Genomic DNA, 16528 nt, shown 5'->3' with positions numbered 1-16528 from the left:
AGAAAGAGAAATTAAGGAAACAATCCCATTCACCATTGCAACAAAAAGAATAAAATACCTAGGAATAAACCTACCTAAGGAGGTAAAAGACCTGTACTCAGAAAACTATAAGACACTGATGAAAGAAATCAAAGATGACACAAACAGATGGAGAGATATACCATGTTCTTGGATTGGAAGAATCAATATTGTGAAAATGACTATACTACCCAAAGCAATCTACAGATTCAATGCAATCCCTATCAAATTACCAATGGCACTTTTTACAGAACTAGAACAAAAAATCTTAAAATTTGCATGGAGATACAAAAGATCCTGAAGAGCCAAAGCAATCTTGAGGGAAAAAAAGGGAGCTGGAGGAATCCGACTCTCTGACCTCAGACTATACTACAAAGTTACAGTAATCAAGACAATATGGTACTGGCACAAAAACAGAGATATAGATCAATGGAACAGGATAGAAAGCCTAGAGATAAACCCACTCACCTATGGTCAACTAATCTATGACAAAGGAGGCAAGGATATACAATGGAGAAAAGACAGTCTCTTCAATAAGTGGTGCTGGGAAAACTGGACAGCTACATGTAAAAGAATGAAATCAGAACACTCCCTAGGACTTCTCTGGTGGCGCAGTGGTTAAGAATCCGCCTGCCAATGCAGTGGACACCGGGTTAATCTCTGGTCTGGGAAGATCCCACATGCCGTGGAGCAACTAAGCCTGCGTGCCACAACTACCGAGCCTGCGCTCTAGAGCCCGCAAGCCACAACTGAGCCCGTGTGCCACAACTACTGAGCCTGTGCTGTAGAGCCTGCAAGCCACAACTACTTTGCCACAACTACTGAAGCCCGTGTGCCTAGAGTCTGTGCTCCGCAACAAGAGAAGCCACTGCAATGAGAAGCCCATGCACCGCAACAAAGAGTAGCCACTACTTGATGCAACTCAAGAAAGTGTGCGTGCAGCAACAAAGACCCAATGCAGCCAAAAATAAATAAATAAAATAAATAAATTTAAAAAAAAAGAACACTCCCTAACAGCATACACAAAAATAAACTCAGAATGGATTAAAGACCTAAATGTAGGACCGAACACTATAAAACTCCTAGAGGAACATATAGGAAGAACACTCTATGACATAAATCATAGCAAGATCTTTTTTGATCCACCCCCTAGAGTGATGGAAATAAAAACAAAAACAAACAAATGGGACCTAATGAAACTTAAAAGCTTCTGCACAGCAAAGGAAACTATAAACAAGACGAAAAGACAACCCTCAGAATGGGAGAAAACAGTTGCAAACAAAGCAGCTGACAAAGGATTAATCTCCAAAATATATAAGCAGCTCATGCAGCTCAATGTTAAAAAAACAAACAACCCAATCAGAAAATGGGCAGAAGACCTAAATAGACATTTCTCCAAAGAAGACATACAGATGGTCAAGAGGCACATGAAAAGCTGCTCAACATCACTAATTATTAGAGAAATGCAAATCAAAACTACAATGAGGTATCACCTCACACTGGTCAGAATGGCCATCATCAAAAAATCTACAAACAGCAAATGCTGGAGAGGGTGTGGAGAAAAGGCAACCCTCTCACACTGTTGGTGGGAATGTAAGTTGATACAGCCCCTATGAAGAACAGTATGGAGGTTCCTTAAAAAACTAAAAATAGAATTTCCATATGACCCAGCAATCCCACTACTGGGCATATACCCAGAGAAAACCGTAATTCAAAAAGACACATGCACCCCAATGTTCCTTGCAGCACTACTTAGCCAGGTCATGGAAGCAACCTAAATGTCCACTGAGACGAATGGATAAAGAAGATATGGTACATATATACAATGGAATATTACTCATCCATAAAAAGGAAAGAAATTGGGTCATTTGTAGAGACGTGGATGGACCTAGAGACTGTCATACAGAGTGAAGTAAGTCAGAAAGAGAAAAACACATATCGTATGCTAACACATATATATGGAATCTAAAAAAAAAAAAAAAAAAGGTCATGAAGGACCTAGGGGCAGGACAGGAATAAAGATGCAGACCTACTCGAGAATGGACTTGAGGACACAGGGAGGGGGAAGGGTAAGCTGGGACAAAGTGAGAGAGTGGCATGTATATATATACACACTACCAAATGTAAAACTGATAGCTAGTGGAAAGCAGCTGCATAGCACAGGGAGGTCAGCTTGGGGCTTTGTGACCACCTAGAGGGGTGGGATAGGGAGGGTGGGAGAGAGATGCAAGAGGGAGGAGATATGGGGATATATGTATACATATAGCTGATTCACTTTGTTATAAAGCAGAAACTAACACACCATTGTAAAGCAATAATACTCTAATAAAGATGTTAAAAAAAAAGATGTGGTACATATATACAATGGAATATTACTCAGCCATAAAAAAGGAACGAAATTGGGTCATTTGCAGAGACATGGATGGACCCAGAGACTGTAATACAGTGTGAAGTAAGTCAGAAAGAGAAAAATATCATATGTTAACGCATATATGTGGAATCTAGAAAAATGGTACAGATGAATCAGTTTGCAAGACAGAAATAGAGACACAGATGTAGAGAACAAACGTATGGACACCAAGGGAAGAAAGCAGTGTGGGGAGCGGTGGAGGTGGGATGAATTGTGAGATTGGGATTGACATGTATACACTAATTTGTATAAAACAGATAACTAATAAAATGAATTTAAAAGAAAAAAAAGAATAAGCTAAATGTATGTATAAAATAGATAACTAATAGGGATCTACTGTATAGCACAGGGAACTACTCAATACTCTGTAGTGGCCTATATGAGAGAATAATCTAAAGAAAAGTGGAGATATATATATACACACACATATATATGTATAACTGATTCACTTTGCTGTACACCTGAAACTGACACAACATTGTAAATCAACTATAATAAAAATTTAAAAAAAAACTAAAAAGAATGAGTTAACTGTGAACACCTCACACAACGCTGCTTTCTGTCTGCTTTAAAACGTTCATTTCATCAGAAAATTTCTTACTGTTCAAAAAACCTTTCTTCTCTGCTTAGGCGAGTTAAAGCTCTGAGCCCCAGGCTACTGGGGAGGCAGAAGGGAGCCAGGCAAAACCCTGGTGCAGGCGGACTGCTGAGCCAGGCTGCTTCAGAGAATATGCAGGACTCTCAGGCAACTCTGACTCTGCCATGTGCTGGCCCAGTTCTCAGCTAACCTAGCTCCACATGTGAGAGGGCAGCAGATTGGTATGTGACTCTCAGACAGGAATTAGCCACGTCTCTTTCAAAGACCATCCATTCAGAGAGCTGTGGTGTCAGTCTCTAGTCACAGGATGCTGGACGTAGGAAGGGCAGAAGCACTGAAGTACCAGGTACAGAAGGGGCCCAAGCATGATGCTGGAACAAGAGCAGCCCCATGTGGCCAAATGAACAGATGGCCGTGTTTTCACCACCTAGAACAGGAAAGCTGGAAGAGATGTAACAGATCTAACGGGAGGCCCTCCCCACTTTAGAACACACACAAGCTGCACAGCACGGAGATGGGCTAAAGCCACTGCCTTTCCTTCCCACTCACCTCTGCTCCTTCTCTTCAGGGCCTACACCGCCACCCAGTGATGAAGTGGCTAAACTGACCCGAAGAGCCAGACTCACCTCCAGGGTCTCCTCAGCAGTGCAGCCAGGCTGCTGCTGCAGCTTGCCTGTGTTCAGGGCTTCAATGTACTCATCACATTTTTTGTAGCCAGCATTCAGCAACTCATACTTGGCCTTCAGCAGTCCTTGGCCAGGTGTGACGTCACCAATCCCAATTGAGAATCCACGGTTAGCTGCAGAATAGTTGCCCGGGAGAGCAGGAAGAGAGAGCCACGGATGTTAGTCAACCTGCTGCACAGAAACAAGTTTATACCTTCAGAGAACTTGTTACAACCCAATTAAACAAAATGTTCCTGTATCAGTCTCTAGGTAGTTATGCAAAAATGACTAAGACTCACTAACTCCTCTGAGACCTCACAACTTACAGTGATGTCCCAACTAACTACACCATAAAGCAGACAGCCACTAAATAGTAAGGAGCACCTGAGAAAGCCAGCTATGGAAAGTGGGCCACCTGACTGCTGGTTCTCAGCGTCGTAGAGACCTCTCTGCCCGATTCTCTTTTTCAGAAATTATTATTCCGAAATACAGAGACTAAGAAACAAATGTAAACTGCACCGTTGATGGAACTATACAGTAATCCTAACCCTAATATCTGCCTACGAGAAGCTATTGGCTTAGTAGGGTGGGGAAGGGGATGCCTAAAAGTGGCTGCAGAAAGGAGGGCCACAAGTCTGGAAAGCCTCAGAAACAAAATCCTCAGGTTCTGTGGGAGTTAATGTAGGTGCTGGAAATGGGGAAACCCGGTGGAAAGTTTGGACAGGCATACCTTGTTTTATTGTGCTTCACAGATATTGTGGTTTTTAAAAAATTGAAGGTTTGTGGCAACCTTGTGTTGAACAAGTCTAAAAGCACAATTTTTCCAACAGCATCTGCTTACTTTGTGTCTCTGTGTCAAATTTCGGTAATGCTCATAATATTTCAAACGTTTTCATTATTATTATATTTTTTATGGTGATCTGTACTGTGACTACTATGACTCACTGAAGGCTCAAATGATTAGCATTTTTTAGCAATAAAGTATTTTTAATTAAGGTATGTACATTGTTTTTTAAGACACAAGACTATTGCATACTTAACAGACTACAGTATAGTGTAAACAACTTTTGTAACCACTGGGAAACCAAACAGTTCATGTGACTTGCTTGATCGTGGTATTTGCTTTATCGTGGTGGTCTGGAACTGAACCTGCAATGTCTCTGAGGTCTGCCTACAAGAAACAGGCCCCAGATCCTTACCCCTGTGGGAGACAGAGTGATAAGAGAAGATGAATTTGGGGATCAAGAACAGGAAGCCTTAAAAAAAAAAAAAAAAATTAAAAGAAGGAAAGGAAAAGAAAAGAACTACCAGCAAGGGACTTCCCTGGTGGCACAGTGGTTAAGAATCCGCCTGCCAATGCAGGGGACACAGGTTCAAGCCCTGGTCCGGGAAGATCCCACATGCTGCGGAGGAACTAAGCCTGTGTGCCACAACTACTGAGCCTGTGCTCTACAGCCTGTGAGCCACAACTACTGAGCCCCTGTGCTACAACTACTGAAGCCCATGAGCCTAGAGCCCGTGCTCCACTACAAGAGAAGCCACTGCAATGAGAGGCCCGTGCACTGCAACGAAGAGTAGCCCCTGCTCGCCACAACTAGAGAAAGTCCATGTGCAGCAATGAAGACCCAATGTAGCCAAAAAAAAAAAGAAATACTGGCAAAAAAGAACAATGGTTGGAAATTAAATATATGATAGTGAAAAAACTTTTAAAAATCAATGAAGTTGTTAAAAGAAAACTGAATCCAGAAACAAAGAAATGGACAACAGGGAAAATCAGAGAATCAATCCAAAAACTCTACTAGACAATGAACAGAAATTCAAAAAAGAAAGAACAGAGAAAGTAAAAGGGAGAAAATGATCAGAAAAAGTACAAGAAAATAACCAGAACTGAAGGACACATGTTGCAGATTAAGAGAGCTTACACAGTGCTCAGCGCAATGAGTGACAACAGACCCATCGCAAGGTTGTGTCACTGTGAACTTTGAGAATGCCAGAAACAAAGAGGAGTCTCAAAGCTTCCAGAATAAAAAGACAATTCAGGATAAACAACAAGGTCCTAATGTGTCTAGCACAGGGAACTATATTTAATATCCTGTGATAAATCATAATGAAAAAGAATGTTAAAAAAATAGATGTATGTGTAGAAATGAGTCACTGTGCTGTACAGCAGAGACTGGCACAATGTTTTAAGTCCACTATTGCTTCAATTAAAAAAAAAAAAAGACAATTCAAATACAAAAATTTGGGAATAAGAACGGAAATACACTTTAAAGCAACCGTTAAAGCTAGAACAGAGTAGAGCAATCCCTTCAAAATTCTCAGGGAAAATAATCTTCAGTCTAGAATTCTACACCCAGCCAAAGAGTCAAGTATAAGAGTAGACTAAAGATGTTTTTGGGCATGCAAAAAATCTCCTGGCCTGTGGTATGTTCAAAGCATGAGCAAGCAAAGGTAACAGAATAGTACAAGGATGGTAGAGAAATACTGAGTAACACGGTAGGGCTGAACCATGGAAGACCCAGAGGGTGACAGTCTTGCACAGGTACCTTGGAAGCAGCCCATGAAGGACACTTTATGTAACAACCCTACCTGATGGGCATTAGGGAGCTACTGTAGCTTTTGAGAAGAGAACTGAAAAGCAAATTCAAATCTGCAGCCAAACTAGTCAGTATCAAGTTAATTTCATTAAGAAAAGCATAAATAGTTTAGCCTGGAATAAATATCCTTTTCTTTGTGTGTGTGTATGTGTGTGGGGCAGGGGGATGAAACAGTAAAAGAAACCCCTGAAACACCAATAACTAGCAATAAAACGAGGATGCTGAGATACCCACACAGGTAGACGGGGGCCAGCCTGGCGAGCCGTGACATCGCATCGGCAGCTTCGTTCTGCCCCCAGTCTCGCAGCAAAATGTAAAAAATATTGTTCTTGGATCCTGATCCCAGCGTTCCTTTGTCCATGCTGCCAGTCATCAGCTCGCTGTTCTGGATAGTGACGTCTGGAAGGAAACAATGATTATGGACTTACACAGACAATTATTTACTACTTTGCCTCATTCCAAAATGAATTTGAGGCAGTTGAGAAAATTTGTTCTCGTATTAAAAGTTAAAGCAGAACAAATAGATATGCTCTTAAAAAAATTTTTTTTTTGAGGGGGAAGAAAAGAGAAATCTAGGAACTTTTGAAGAGCATGAAAGGTCTAGTTAGTTACCCTATAGCCCTAACTCTGAAAGGTACTAGTTGACACTCATTGTCCTTATCTGTGAACTGTGGATGACAGTATCAAGCTCTTGCCATCTTGATGTCATGGGGATGTTTTGAGCATCAATTCAATCACGTACAACGAAGTGCTGTTTATAAAGCACTTTGTTATTTACCTAAGACACTGAAGACTAACAGTGGCACCACCATGAAAAGCCTAAACAACACAATGAAATTTGTATCTAGAAACAAACAAAACACAATCTAAAACAAGAAGCCAAAATACGTTGAAGACCAGAGAGTATATTTTCAAAAGAATGGTTATAAACCTGGGGAAAAAAAATCAGTGCTCTTCAAAATATTTATTCTTCATCATGAGACAGCAGAAAACCCTTGACCTTCAGAGAGACTCTGCGGTTCAGTTCTTTAGTACAGAGCCCTGCAGATCCACTTCTTGTCACTAGGCCTTGCTAGCAAAGCCCATTCTAAATCAGTGCTACTCAAAGCAGCCTGCTGGAGAACTGCCTGTTAGCAGCCTGGGACCCAGAAAGTAAATGCTGCCTGAACGGCATTGGTGTGTGGACCACACTTTGGGCTGAATCAGTCTAGGGGACTCAGATGGCTCGCATTTAAATCCTCTCACTGTGAGAGTAGCATTGACATATATACACTACCAAATGTAAAATGGATAGCTAGTGGGAAGATGTTGCACAGCACAGGGAGATCAGCTCGGTGTTTTGTGAGGACCTAGAGAGGTGGGATAGGGAGGGTGGGAGGGAGGCTCAAGAGGGAGGAGATATGGGGATATATGTATACATACAGCTGATTCACTTTGTTGTACAGCAGAAACTAACACATTGTAAAGCAATTATACTCCAATAAAGATATTAAAAAATAAATAATAAATAAATAAATCCTCTCACTGTTACACCTGATCTTCATGTTATCAAAACATCCATTGACCAGGTGAGGCAGGTTAAAAAAATTAGCCTCTTCAGTTATACTTTTTAGTCACACTTTTAGACAATGAACATGTTTTTGGACATAAAAGAGTAAATTAAATGCCTTAAATAACGAGACCTTTGTACGGCCAAAAAAAACAACAAAAAAAGGAAGAAAAAAGAATTTGCATTAATTGGTAGAAACGAGTCTCACCTGAGACAAAACACGAGCCGAACATTCTAATCATTGGGTTGGTCATGTGTCTACACGATCTCTACCTTTTAGAGAAACACCACTTGCATCTCCCTGAAGAACAAACTTCCTGCCTAAGGCTACAGAGAAACTTGGGATTTGCTGGCTAGTCGCTTGCTTTCCTGACCACCGGCCCCACCCCATTGCTTTAACTCACAGGAGTCATTGACACAGAGGTCTTCTCCTTTGCCACAGTACTGCTTGCCCTTGGTTCGCAGGTTGGCCCTCACTGGATTGTCATCGCTGGGTCTGAGGATGACGCTGAAGATCTGCTTTCCCGTCCACAGGGTGACAGGCTGAAGGAGGAAAGAAGCCAGAGCATCGGAGGGCTGAGCCTGGCCTCAACCACCCTTCATGCAAGTGAGGCAAGATGGTACAGTGGTCACTCACCAACCGGGCAGCAGCGTGCGTACACTAAGGCCACTGGTGTGTCCATACAGTCACACACACACACACACACACACACACACTTGTGTGCATACACACACAGCTCCCGCACAAACCTTTAATATTGTAGGGGGTGGGAGGCGAACTTTAATTTTCTCATCCTTGCCCACCAATATGGAAGCAATGATCTGGCAAGCCTTGGCTCGGTCAAAGAAAGTGTCCTTAAGAGTGAGGAGATAGGCACCTGAGGAAAGAAAAGGAATGAAATTGTGAGAAAAATCACAAGGTTTCAATTTTAAAATAAACGTGGACTATTACTAAAAGAGTGAGGTAAAAGTAAAACACAGCTGCTTCTTGGCTTTCTCCTCCAACTAGAATCCAGCCTCCACAGGGAAAGCGACTTTGTTTTACTCGCCGCCATAGCCCCAGCACTTAGAAAATGAAAATGTCTTGTGTATGGCAGTTCACTAAATAACCAACCAATGCAAAATATCTCAAGTTGGTTCACAATCACACTTAGTAAACAAACAACAGAATTAAACACAGGCAATTAAACAGCTTTTCAAGTGGACACATGAACACGGTGAATGAGAATCCTCGTGTTCCAAAGTCTCCTTTCAAGTGAATTCCACAAACCCACCTGTCAGAAAATCCTGAATAGCAGCAATTAGTGGTTCTCCATTCCTTGGGGTTACAAGATTTGCTTTAGTCTGAAGGAAAAAGGAACACAGTAAGTTAGCCATCCTTGGATGCATGATGCAGCCTCAAAGACCTACACCACAAGGACTCTGAATTGTTATGAATAAATGAAGAGTAGCAGGAAGATGAGGCTGAGAACTGGAAGCTAGGGTCCTTAACTGCAGCTTTGTCACTAACTTCCATCCCTTAATCTGTCAAGGGGAGAGAAAAATTACCAGCGAGACTGACCTCAGAGGTTCCTGCACTCAAATACTGCATGAAGTAGTTTTGAGTTTCTATGAAGAACACTTTGGGTATAAGAGGTTATTGTAATTAACAAATGCTCTCCTCCAAAGAAAATTTACTTCTGTGAATGAATGATGAGTAGCACTGTGTTATCTCTGTAGCCAGTCAATTCCACACTCTCTACAATGATGGCAGAATTGTCGAATTTCTCTTGCATCAGACATTAAGTTTGAACAACAGGATTTTAATTAAAATGTAGTGAGTGCCTACAGTGGCAAAAATGGGTGCTACTTGTTCAGTGCATTATTAACCAATTTAAAGAAGGTTCTGTGCATCAAAGTGCATTTGCTCAAATCTTTTAACTGAGGTGTAATTGACCATGATAGCCAACAGTCAAGTTTCTGCTATACCCTTGTCTTACCCTTTCATAACTGGCGCCCAAGTATATCTACACTCTCCTAGGAACCCCCATTACAGGTCAGAAGACACCCACTCCTCTCAACTCCCCACCTATCAGAGTAACTAACTCCCTTACATACTGCAGGGTGTTTGCAAACAGGACAGGCTCCCCTTTCCCTCCTTTTAAGGCGCTTTTCCTCAGAAGCTGGGCTGCACCACCCTACATACCCCCATGAGAACAAGGGCTTCTGCTTTAGCTTCTTCTGTTTGAGGAAGATGAAGGTTCATTTCATCACCATCAAAATCCGCGTTGTAGGGTGTACAGACACACTCATTAAATCTGAAGGTGCGGTGGGGTTTGACCCTGGCCTGTGGAATACAAAACAAAACAAACCAGGAGAAGGACTTAAGTCATTTATCTAAAACCTTCTTGGTGCCCATATGTTTGTTCTCTACATCTGTGTCTCTATTTCTGCCTTGCAAACCGGTTCATCTGTACCATTTTTCTAGGTTCCACATATATGCGTTAATATACGATATTTGTTTTGCTCTTTCTGACTTATGGACACTGTATGGACACCAAGGGGGGAAAGCTGGGGGGTGGGTGGTGGTGGTGTGATGAATTGGGAGATTGGGATTGACAGGTATACACTAATACGTATAAAATGGATAACTAATAAGAACCTGCTGTATAAAAAAATAAATAAAATTCAAATAAAATAAAAAAATAAAAATAAAAGCTTCCTAGTTTCAACATAAAAAAAATGGCTTACTGGAGAACTGGACACTTTACATTAAGGAAGTAAATTTCTAGTATGTTCTGGCCAGTAACATGTCACTTGTGGTCTCATTCAAGTAGCTTTATTAGATCAAAACAACACAATGAATTTGCTTTAATACTATGAGGCAAACGTCAACACAGAAGCCATGAGAAAGGGGTCCCCACTGGCCAATGATGTCACAATTTGCTATTAAAAGGTTACTGGCAGAAATTGAACAAAACACACTGACTAAATAAAAACTCATGATGACACTGAAAAAAGGGAAAGCCAAAACAAACAAAAACCCCAAACCAACCTAGTTGGAAGAAACTGAGCACCAAAGTTTTATGCCCTAAACTGACAAAAAAGGAAAAAGAGTTAGACGCTTATTCTTCCTTTCTTTTATGAATTCTATTTTTTGGGTAAGTAAATAGCCCTAATTAACAAGGGAAAATTATTAATTACAAGAGTGGTAGGTATTAAATGTGAAAGGAATGTTAAATTAGAAAATCACCATTTTGTGACCCCAATGCAATAATGTAGGCAATGATCATAAATGGGAGAGATCATTAGAGAGAAGGCTAATAAGGCACCAGGCTGAAGCATCTGAATCCCTAACCTTCTCAGCATAACTAAAGTGGGCCAGCCAGACAACGTGTGCCTCCTGAAATATGGCAAGAGGAAGTAGCCGGCACCACCTCTGAGTGATTTTGGCCAAAAAGTTGAACCTGAATCTGATCATCCTTCGAGAGCTAATTTCCAGTTTACAGGAATAAAATGAAGCACGAAGGAACCCTTACACCACACACAAGCAGACAAACAGAGAACATGCGACATTCTTCAGGACAAATGACCTGGTTTTTTTCAACAATGACACTGAAATTAAAAGAAGGAGGTGGGACATTACCAGATCATTAAAGGCTTCAGACATGTATCAACTAAACGTAATGTGTAGACTTTGCATCTTGATTTGAACAAACTAGTTGCAAAAAGATTTTGAGACACTTGGGGAAATCTGACTATGGACAGGGTACTAGACAATACCAAGGAATGACTTCATTTTGTGAGGTGTGACACTGGCACTGTAATTACGTGTGTCTTGCAGAAGTAAACTGAATACACATGGAAAAAAGACATGTCATCTGGGTTCACAAAGAAAAAAGAGAGAGAAAACTAGTGTGGCGAAATCTTGAAAATTACTGACTATAGAGGATGAGACTGTGAGTTCATCATAGTACTCTTTCTATTTTTGTATATATTTGAAAATTTTCAAACAAAAATATTTCTATGTTAAAATGCCCGAAAGCCAAGCAAAAGTGTCCAGAAAGGGAAGGCTTCTGTTTGCCTCCTAGATCTCCATAATCATAATTCCATAATCATAAACTGCATCTTTGGTATTTCCACCACTGAGCAAAAAGACTGATGTAATGTTTTCACAAACTACTAAAAAAAGGAATCTAGAAAAACACCACCTTAGGAGCCTGTTTAAACACTGTTTGCAAATGTTCAGGGATTTAATGGCTTTGCAGATGGGAGAATTTATGAATATTTAACAAATTAAAGTTGCATCTTGTTTCCATTTTAAATCTCCAAAAAAGGAACTGCTGCTGTTGCAAAAAGTAAACCACCCCAAAAAATATGGTTCAAGGTCTTAGTTGGAGGACTACTGCGAAGAGAAATCCTGTAAACATTTTAGTTCCTTAGTTAATATGCTATTTTAAATCAAGTCAATTTTCTGCCATATCTATTTTACATAACTTTGTGCACACACATATATGTATATATGTTGTTTGCAGGTGAAACCACGGTAGTCACTTTCACACTAATTTTCAATTAGTTCCTGTTTTACTGTTGTATGAACAGTATGTTACAAATATTAAAGACATTGAAGGGAAGTTTGAAATTTAAGAGTTTCACTCAAACTAAAAAATGAGAGAAGAGGAAAGCCGAAAGTTATGAAAATTTGAGGTGACTGGCCATTTAAATTTTAGAAGCCTGGAATTTAGCATGGCACACGCAGCAAAGTTCCACCCAACACAAATAAAAACCGGTCCCGTGCTCACCAGATGGGCCATAATGCTCAATTTGTGCAGCGAAGGCTGCCGGTTGAACAGGACCACGTCTCCATCTATGAGGTGTCTCTCCACAATGTCGCCATACTTGAGCTCCTGAGCCATCTTCTCTCTGTTCCCGTATTTCAAAAACCTTAACATACAATAATAGACATAATCTGTGAGACCAAAGTTTCCTCAGCAAGTTTCTCCCTCTTCATATCAGGATTCAGTCTCTAAAATGATCACGTTTCATTGCATTTAAGGTGCCTCCATACGCCATTAATTAAACTACAACAACAACAACAACAAAATTTTACTTTATTTTTTGGCTGAGCCGCATGGCTTGTGGGATCTTAGTTCCCTGACCAGGGATCAAACCCTGGCCCCCAGTAGGGAAAGCGCCGAGTCCTAACCACTGGACCCCCAGGGAATTCCCTAAACTACAACAAACTGCTTGTAAGATCTATCTTAATTTTAGAAATGTCAAGATATGATAAAAGCATGTCTTGGAACCACAGAAATAGAGTAATAAACCAGCTTCTTGCACACGGCCCTGGTGATATGTTTGAATCTCATGAGATAAAAAGGCACTGGCGATCAGCTCATCTCGCTGTGAAAAGCCAGAACTGGCAAAAGGCATGTCTCCTGGGTCATGAGCGCACTGAGGTAACCCCAGAGCGCCCAGGTGACATAGAAAATGATCTGCTTTCATATCCCAATGCCTTCTGTCTTTCTAGATCCAATAACATTAAATGCTATGGAATAAATGAACACTGTTCGTACATTCAACAAGCCAAGCAGAGCAAACGAGCAATGTACCTAGGCTCACTGCAATTTAAATAGATATTTTCCACGTGCTACAATAGCACAACAATTGTACTTTGGAGTGCATTCTGTGCTAAGTATGGTGACAGTAAACTCGGTCACGAGAAGATAGTTACATCCAACCAGATCGGGAAAGCATTACCTTTTCATCTGCGTGTGTCTCTGCTGAATGAAATTGGCTCCTGGGTGAACTTCAGGGCCATTTCGAACCAGCTTCCTCAAAAAGTTGATGTTTGCCTTGTTCACCTGGAGGACCACAATATAAAGCAGAATGAGATACTGTTAAGGTTTCTATAAGCTAGTACACTATACTGAACTGGATCTCAGTCTTTACTTTCCTTATGTTGTCCTAGGAGAAAGAGAGGCACCTGCAGGCACCCTGCTGCCAGGGTCTTGAGTGTAAGGACAACAACGGGATGGCACTAGGTTCAAGTCTAAACTTGGTCACTCACTTGCTGGGTGACAGGGCCAAGGCCTTTACTGGCCTTTGGTTTCCCTAGTGGTACAACGAGTGGACTGGAATGATCTATAGGGATCTTCCAGCATTCTGTAATCCTAAAAACAGGTAGCAACTTCATCTGCAATGATTTTCCATGGGCTTCTAAGGTTTAAAAGTTGTGACACCAGCACCATAGGCCCTGGTCTGTACCGCCACGTCCTGTAGCCTCTTGGACAACAGTCTCATGGGACACCACTTCAGAGAAGGAAACTCTGGATCATTAGTAACTCAACCGAGGACACTTTCTACACAAGCTTAACCAGAAGCCTCTGTGGTTTGGGCTAATTATGACTCTCAAGGGCAAAGCCAAGGCCAATCAATATCCTCCTGTTATCAGGCCTTTCGATTATCTACACCTCGGTTAAAAAAAAAATACTGTAGATACCAGTTTACACTCATGATGAATATGAATTGAGTGTAAAGCAGTACAGCCTTTCTGGCTATGCATCAATAGCCTTAAAATATTCAAAGTCTTTGATTCACTGATTCTAATGTTTTAAAAGTAATAAATTATCCCAAGAAAATTAACTGGGTGTTGTGTTTATCATAAGTTACTTTAACACGTGAGGTATGAACTAACACAGACAGATGGCAAAGATGATATTATTTGGAAAAAAAAAGTTGCAGACTTGTCTGTTCAATATATATCTGAGTATATATACATAAAGGCAGACACAGCTGTGGCTGTATGTGTTGTAGATATTACACATGGTGACATACGTATGAAGCAAACTGGAAAGATAAACACACATGCCAAACTGGGGGTCGGGTGGGTTACTGGGGATTTTCCACTGTCTGTTGTTTGGAATCTCAGAACATGACACAAAAGACTGGATTCGGACAAAATACTGAGCAGCTCAATGTACTTACCTTCTCAGGAAAAGTCAGAATTTTGGCCACGTGAACTGGCACAGCTACCTCATCAATTCGGAGGTTGGGGTCAGGTGAGATGACTGTTCTGCCGGAAAAATCCACTCTCTTTCCTGAGAGATTGCCTCTAAATCGACCTAAACAAATAACAATATATCACAGGCCGCCAAGCTACAACGTGTGCTGTTGGGGGCAATGTGACCAGAAGGCCCAAGAAGAGTCCGTGACCTCCAACCAGATAAGCTGGACATACGTTCCCCAAAATGAAAACAAAGGCAGTAGACGGTCTCCTGCACACATCTTTGGACACGTACCCTGTTTTCCCTTCAGGCGCTGGACGAACCCTCTGGTCCATTTCTTGGGCGCCATGTTGAGGGGAATGCCTGAGAGCTCGCTGTTAATGTAGAGGGCGCACTGCAGCTGCAGGAAATCCCAGTCTTCCATGATCATCTGGGTCTTAGCTCCTGATATCCGATGCTAAGAATAAGCAGAGGATAAACAGAAACAAGCCTGGTCTATTTGACTTTCTCCATCAGACACTTCTGTTTTCATAGATATATTCCAGAACTTGGGGCTTGGAAATGCTAATGGGAAGCACTCACCTTTTTAATGACATCATTTAGGAAAATGATTTCTGTCAATTTCATCGTCAGATCATCTTCATTGGTGCCAGACTTCAAATCGCTCACGACAGAGGGTCTAATACACAGAGGGGGCACTAAAAGTCGTGTGAGAATCAAATCGGAGGGCTTTCCAGCTTCTGGATTCATCAGAAGTAGAGGGACATCTTCAGCTGGGATTCGTTTAAATAAATTCAGAACTACTAAGGGATTCAAGTTTTCCTATGGAAAGGAGGGAAGGAAGGAGTGGAGATACATGTTAGTTTTCCACAGCTTAGGCAAAGGTTTACTTCTGCATGTCCTCTAACCTATCTGCCACTTAACTGATAATACGCACAAGTGATGACAGAGACTTCTGATAACATGCTACGTTGCAAGGGCCCTAAAAATGTTCATGCCTTTTATTCCAATAATTTAAGTCAACAATTCCACTCCTCATAATTATTCCAAAGGGTATGATTTTAGAAATTAACACAAAGATTCAGCTACAAGGATGTTCACTAAAGCTGTTCTTAACGGTGAAAAGCTGGAAACAGCCTGACAGGTGACTGAGTCAATAAAACCATGGTACATCCATACATGGAAAACTATGAAGCTATTAAAAACAAACAAAAAAGAAGCTACGGAAATGTAGCTACTGCCATGAAAGGTGTTCACAAAATATTGGTAAATGACATAAGTATGTTTATGATGTGATCTAATTTTGGGGAAAATGTACATCTATACAGAAAAGAGGAAATGGAAGAGTTTACCAAGGTGTGAACAGGGCTGTCTTTAGATGAGTGGAATTATCATCTTTTTGCTTCTTTTTTTACATTTAAACTTTCTGTAGTGAACTTATATTGTCTTTTTATTAACTTCACTTAATAGAAGTGCTAAGCTCTAACAACTTACTCATAAGAACTATGTAAATTATCATAGATATTCAAACATCACAGCTAAGAATGGTCAGATTGTGCCGTTGCTGGTTATTAAATTTTCTTGAGATCAAAATTATGACTGAGACTATATGTTATAAGCAGCATTTGCTATGCAATAACTTAATGAGAAGGGGAACAAAGTTAAGAAAGAAACGTTTGAACAGCCAGCTACTGCTCTTAGAACA

The 16528-nt window shown here is 40.9% G+C and overlaps 1 protein-coding gene across 2 annotated transcripts in view; it reads right to left on the bottom strand.

Moving 5' to 3' along the window:
• Window positions 1-16528, bottom strand: part of POLR3A (RNA polymerase III subunit A) — a 53620-nt gene that overhangs the window by 27109 nt on the left and 9983 nt on the right. For both annotated transcript variants that reach the window (XM_007166537.2, XM_007166539.3), the window contains exons 6-16: window positions 15406-15645; window positions 15118-15280; window positions 14804-14940; window positions 13577-13680; window positions 12619-12760; window positions 10023-10163; window positions 9112-9181; window positions 8588-8715; window positions 8242-8380; window positions 6523-6687; window positions 3653-3825 (exon numbers count right to left, since the gene is read on the bottom strand). In XM_007166537.2, coding sequence (XP_007166599.2) covers window positions 3653-3825; window positions 6523-6687; window positions 8242-8380; window positions 8588-8715; window positions 9112-9181; window positions 10023-10163; window positions 12619-12760; window positions 13577-13680; window positions 14804-14940; window positions 15118-15280; window positions 15406-15645 — 1602 coding nt within the window. The remainder of the gene's footprint in view (window positions 1-3652; window positions 3826-6522; window positions 6688-8241; window positions 8381-8587; window positions 8716-9111; window positions 9182-10022; window positions 10164-12618; window positions 12761-13576; window positions 13681-14803; window positions 14941-15117; window positions 15281-15405; window positions 15646-16528) is intronic.

This window comes from Balaenoptera acutorostrata, chromosome 16 (assembly GCF_949987535.1).
Source record: "Balaenoptera acutorostrata chromosome 16, mBalAcu1.1, whole genome shotgun sequence".
Taxonomy (NCBI): domain Eukaryota; kingdom Metazoa; phylum Chordata; class Mammalia; order Artiodactyla; family Balaenopteridae; genus Balaenoptera; species Balaenoptera acutorostrata.
The sequence above is the reverse complement of the archived record's forward strand: the minus strand, read 5'-3'. Positions and strand labels throughout refer to the sequence as shown.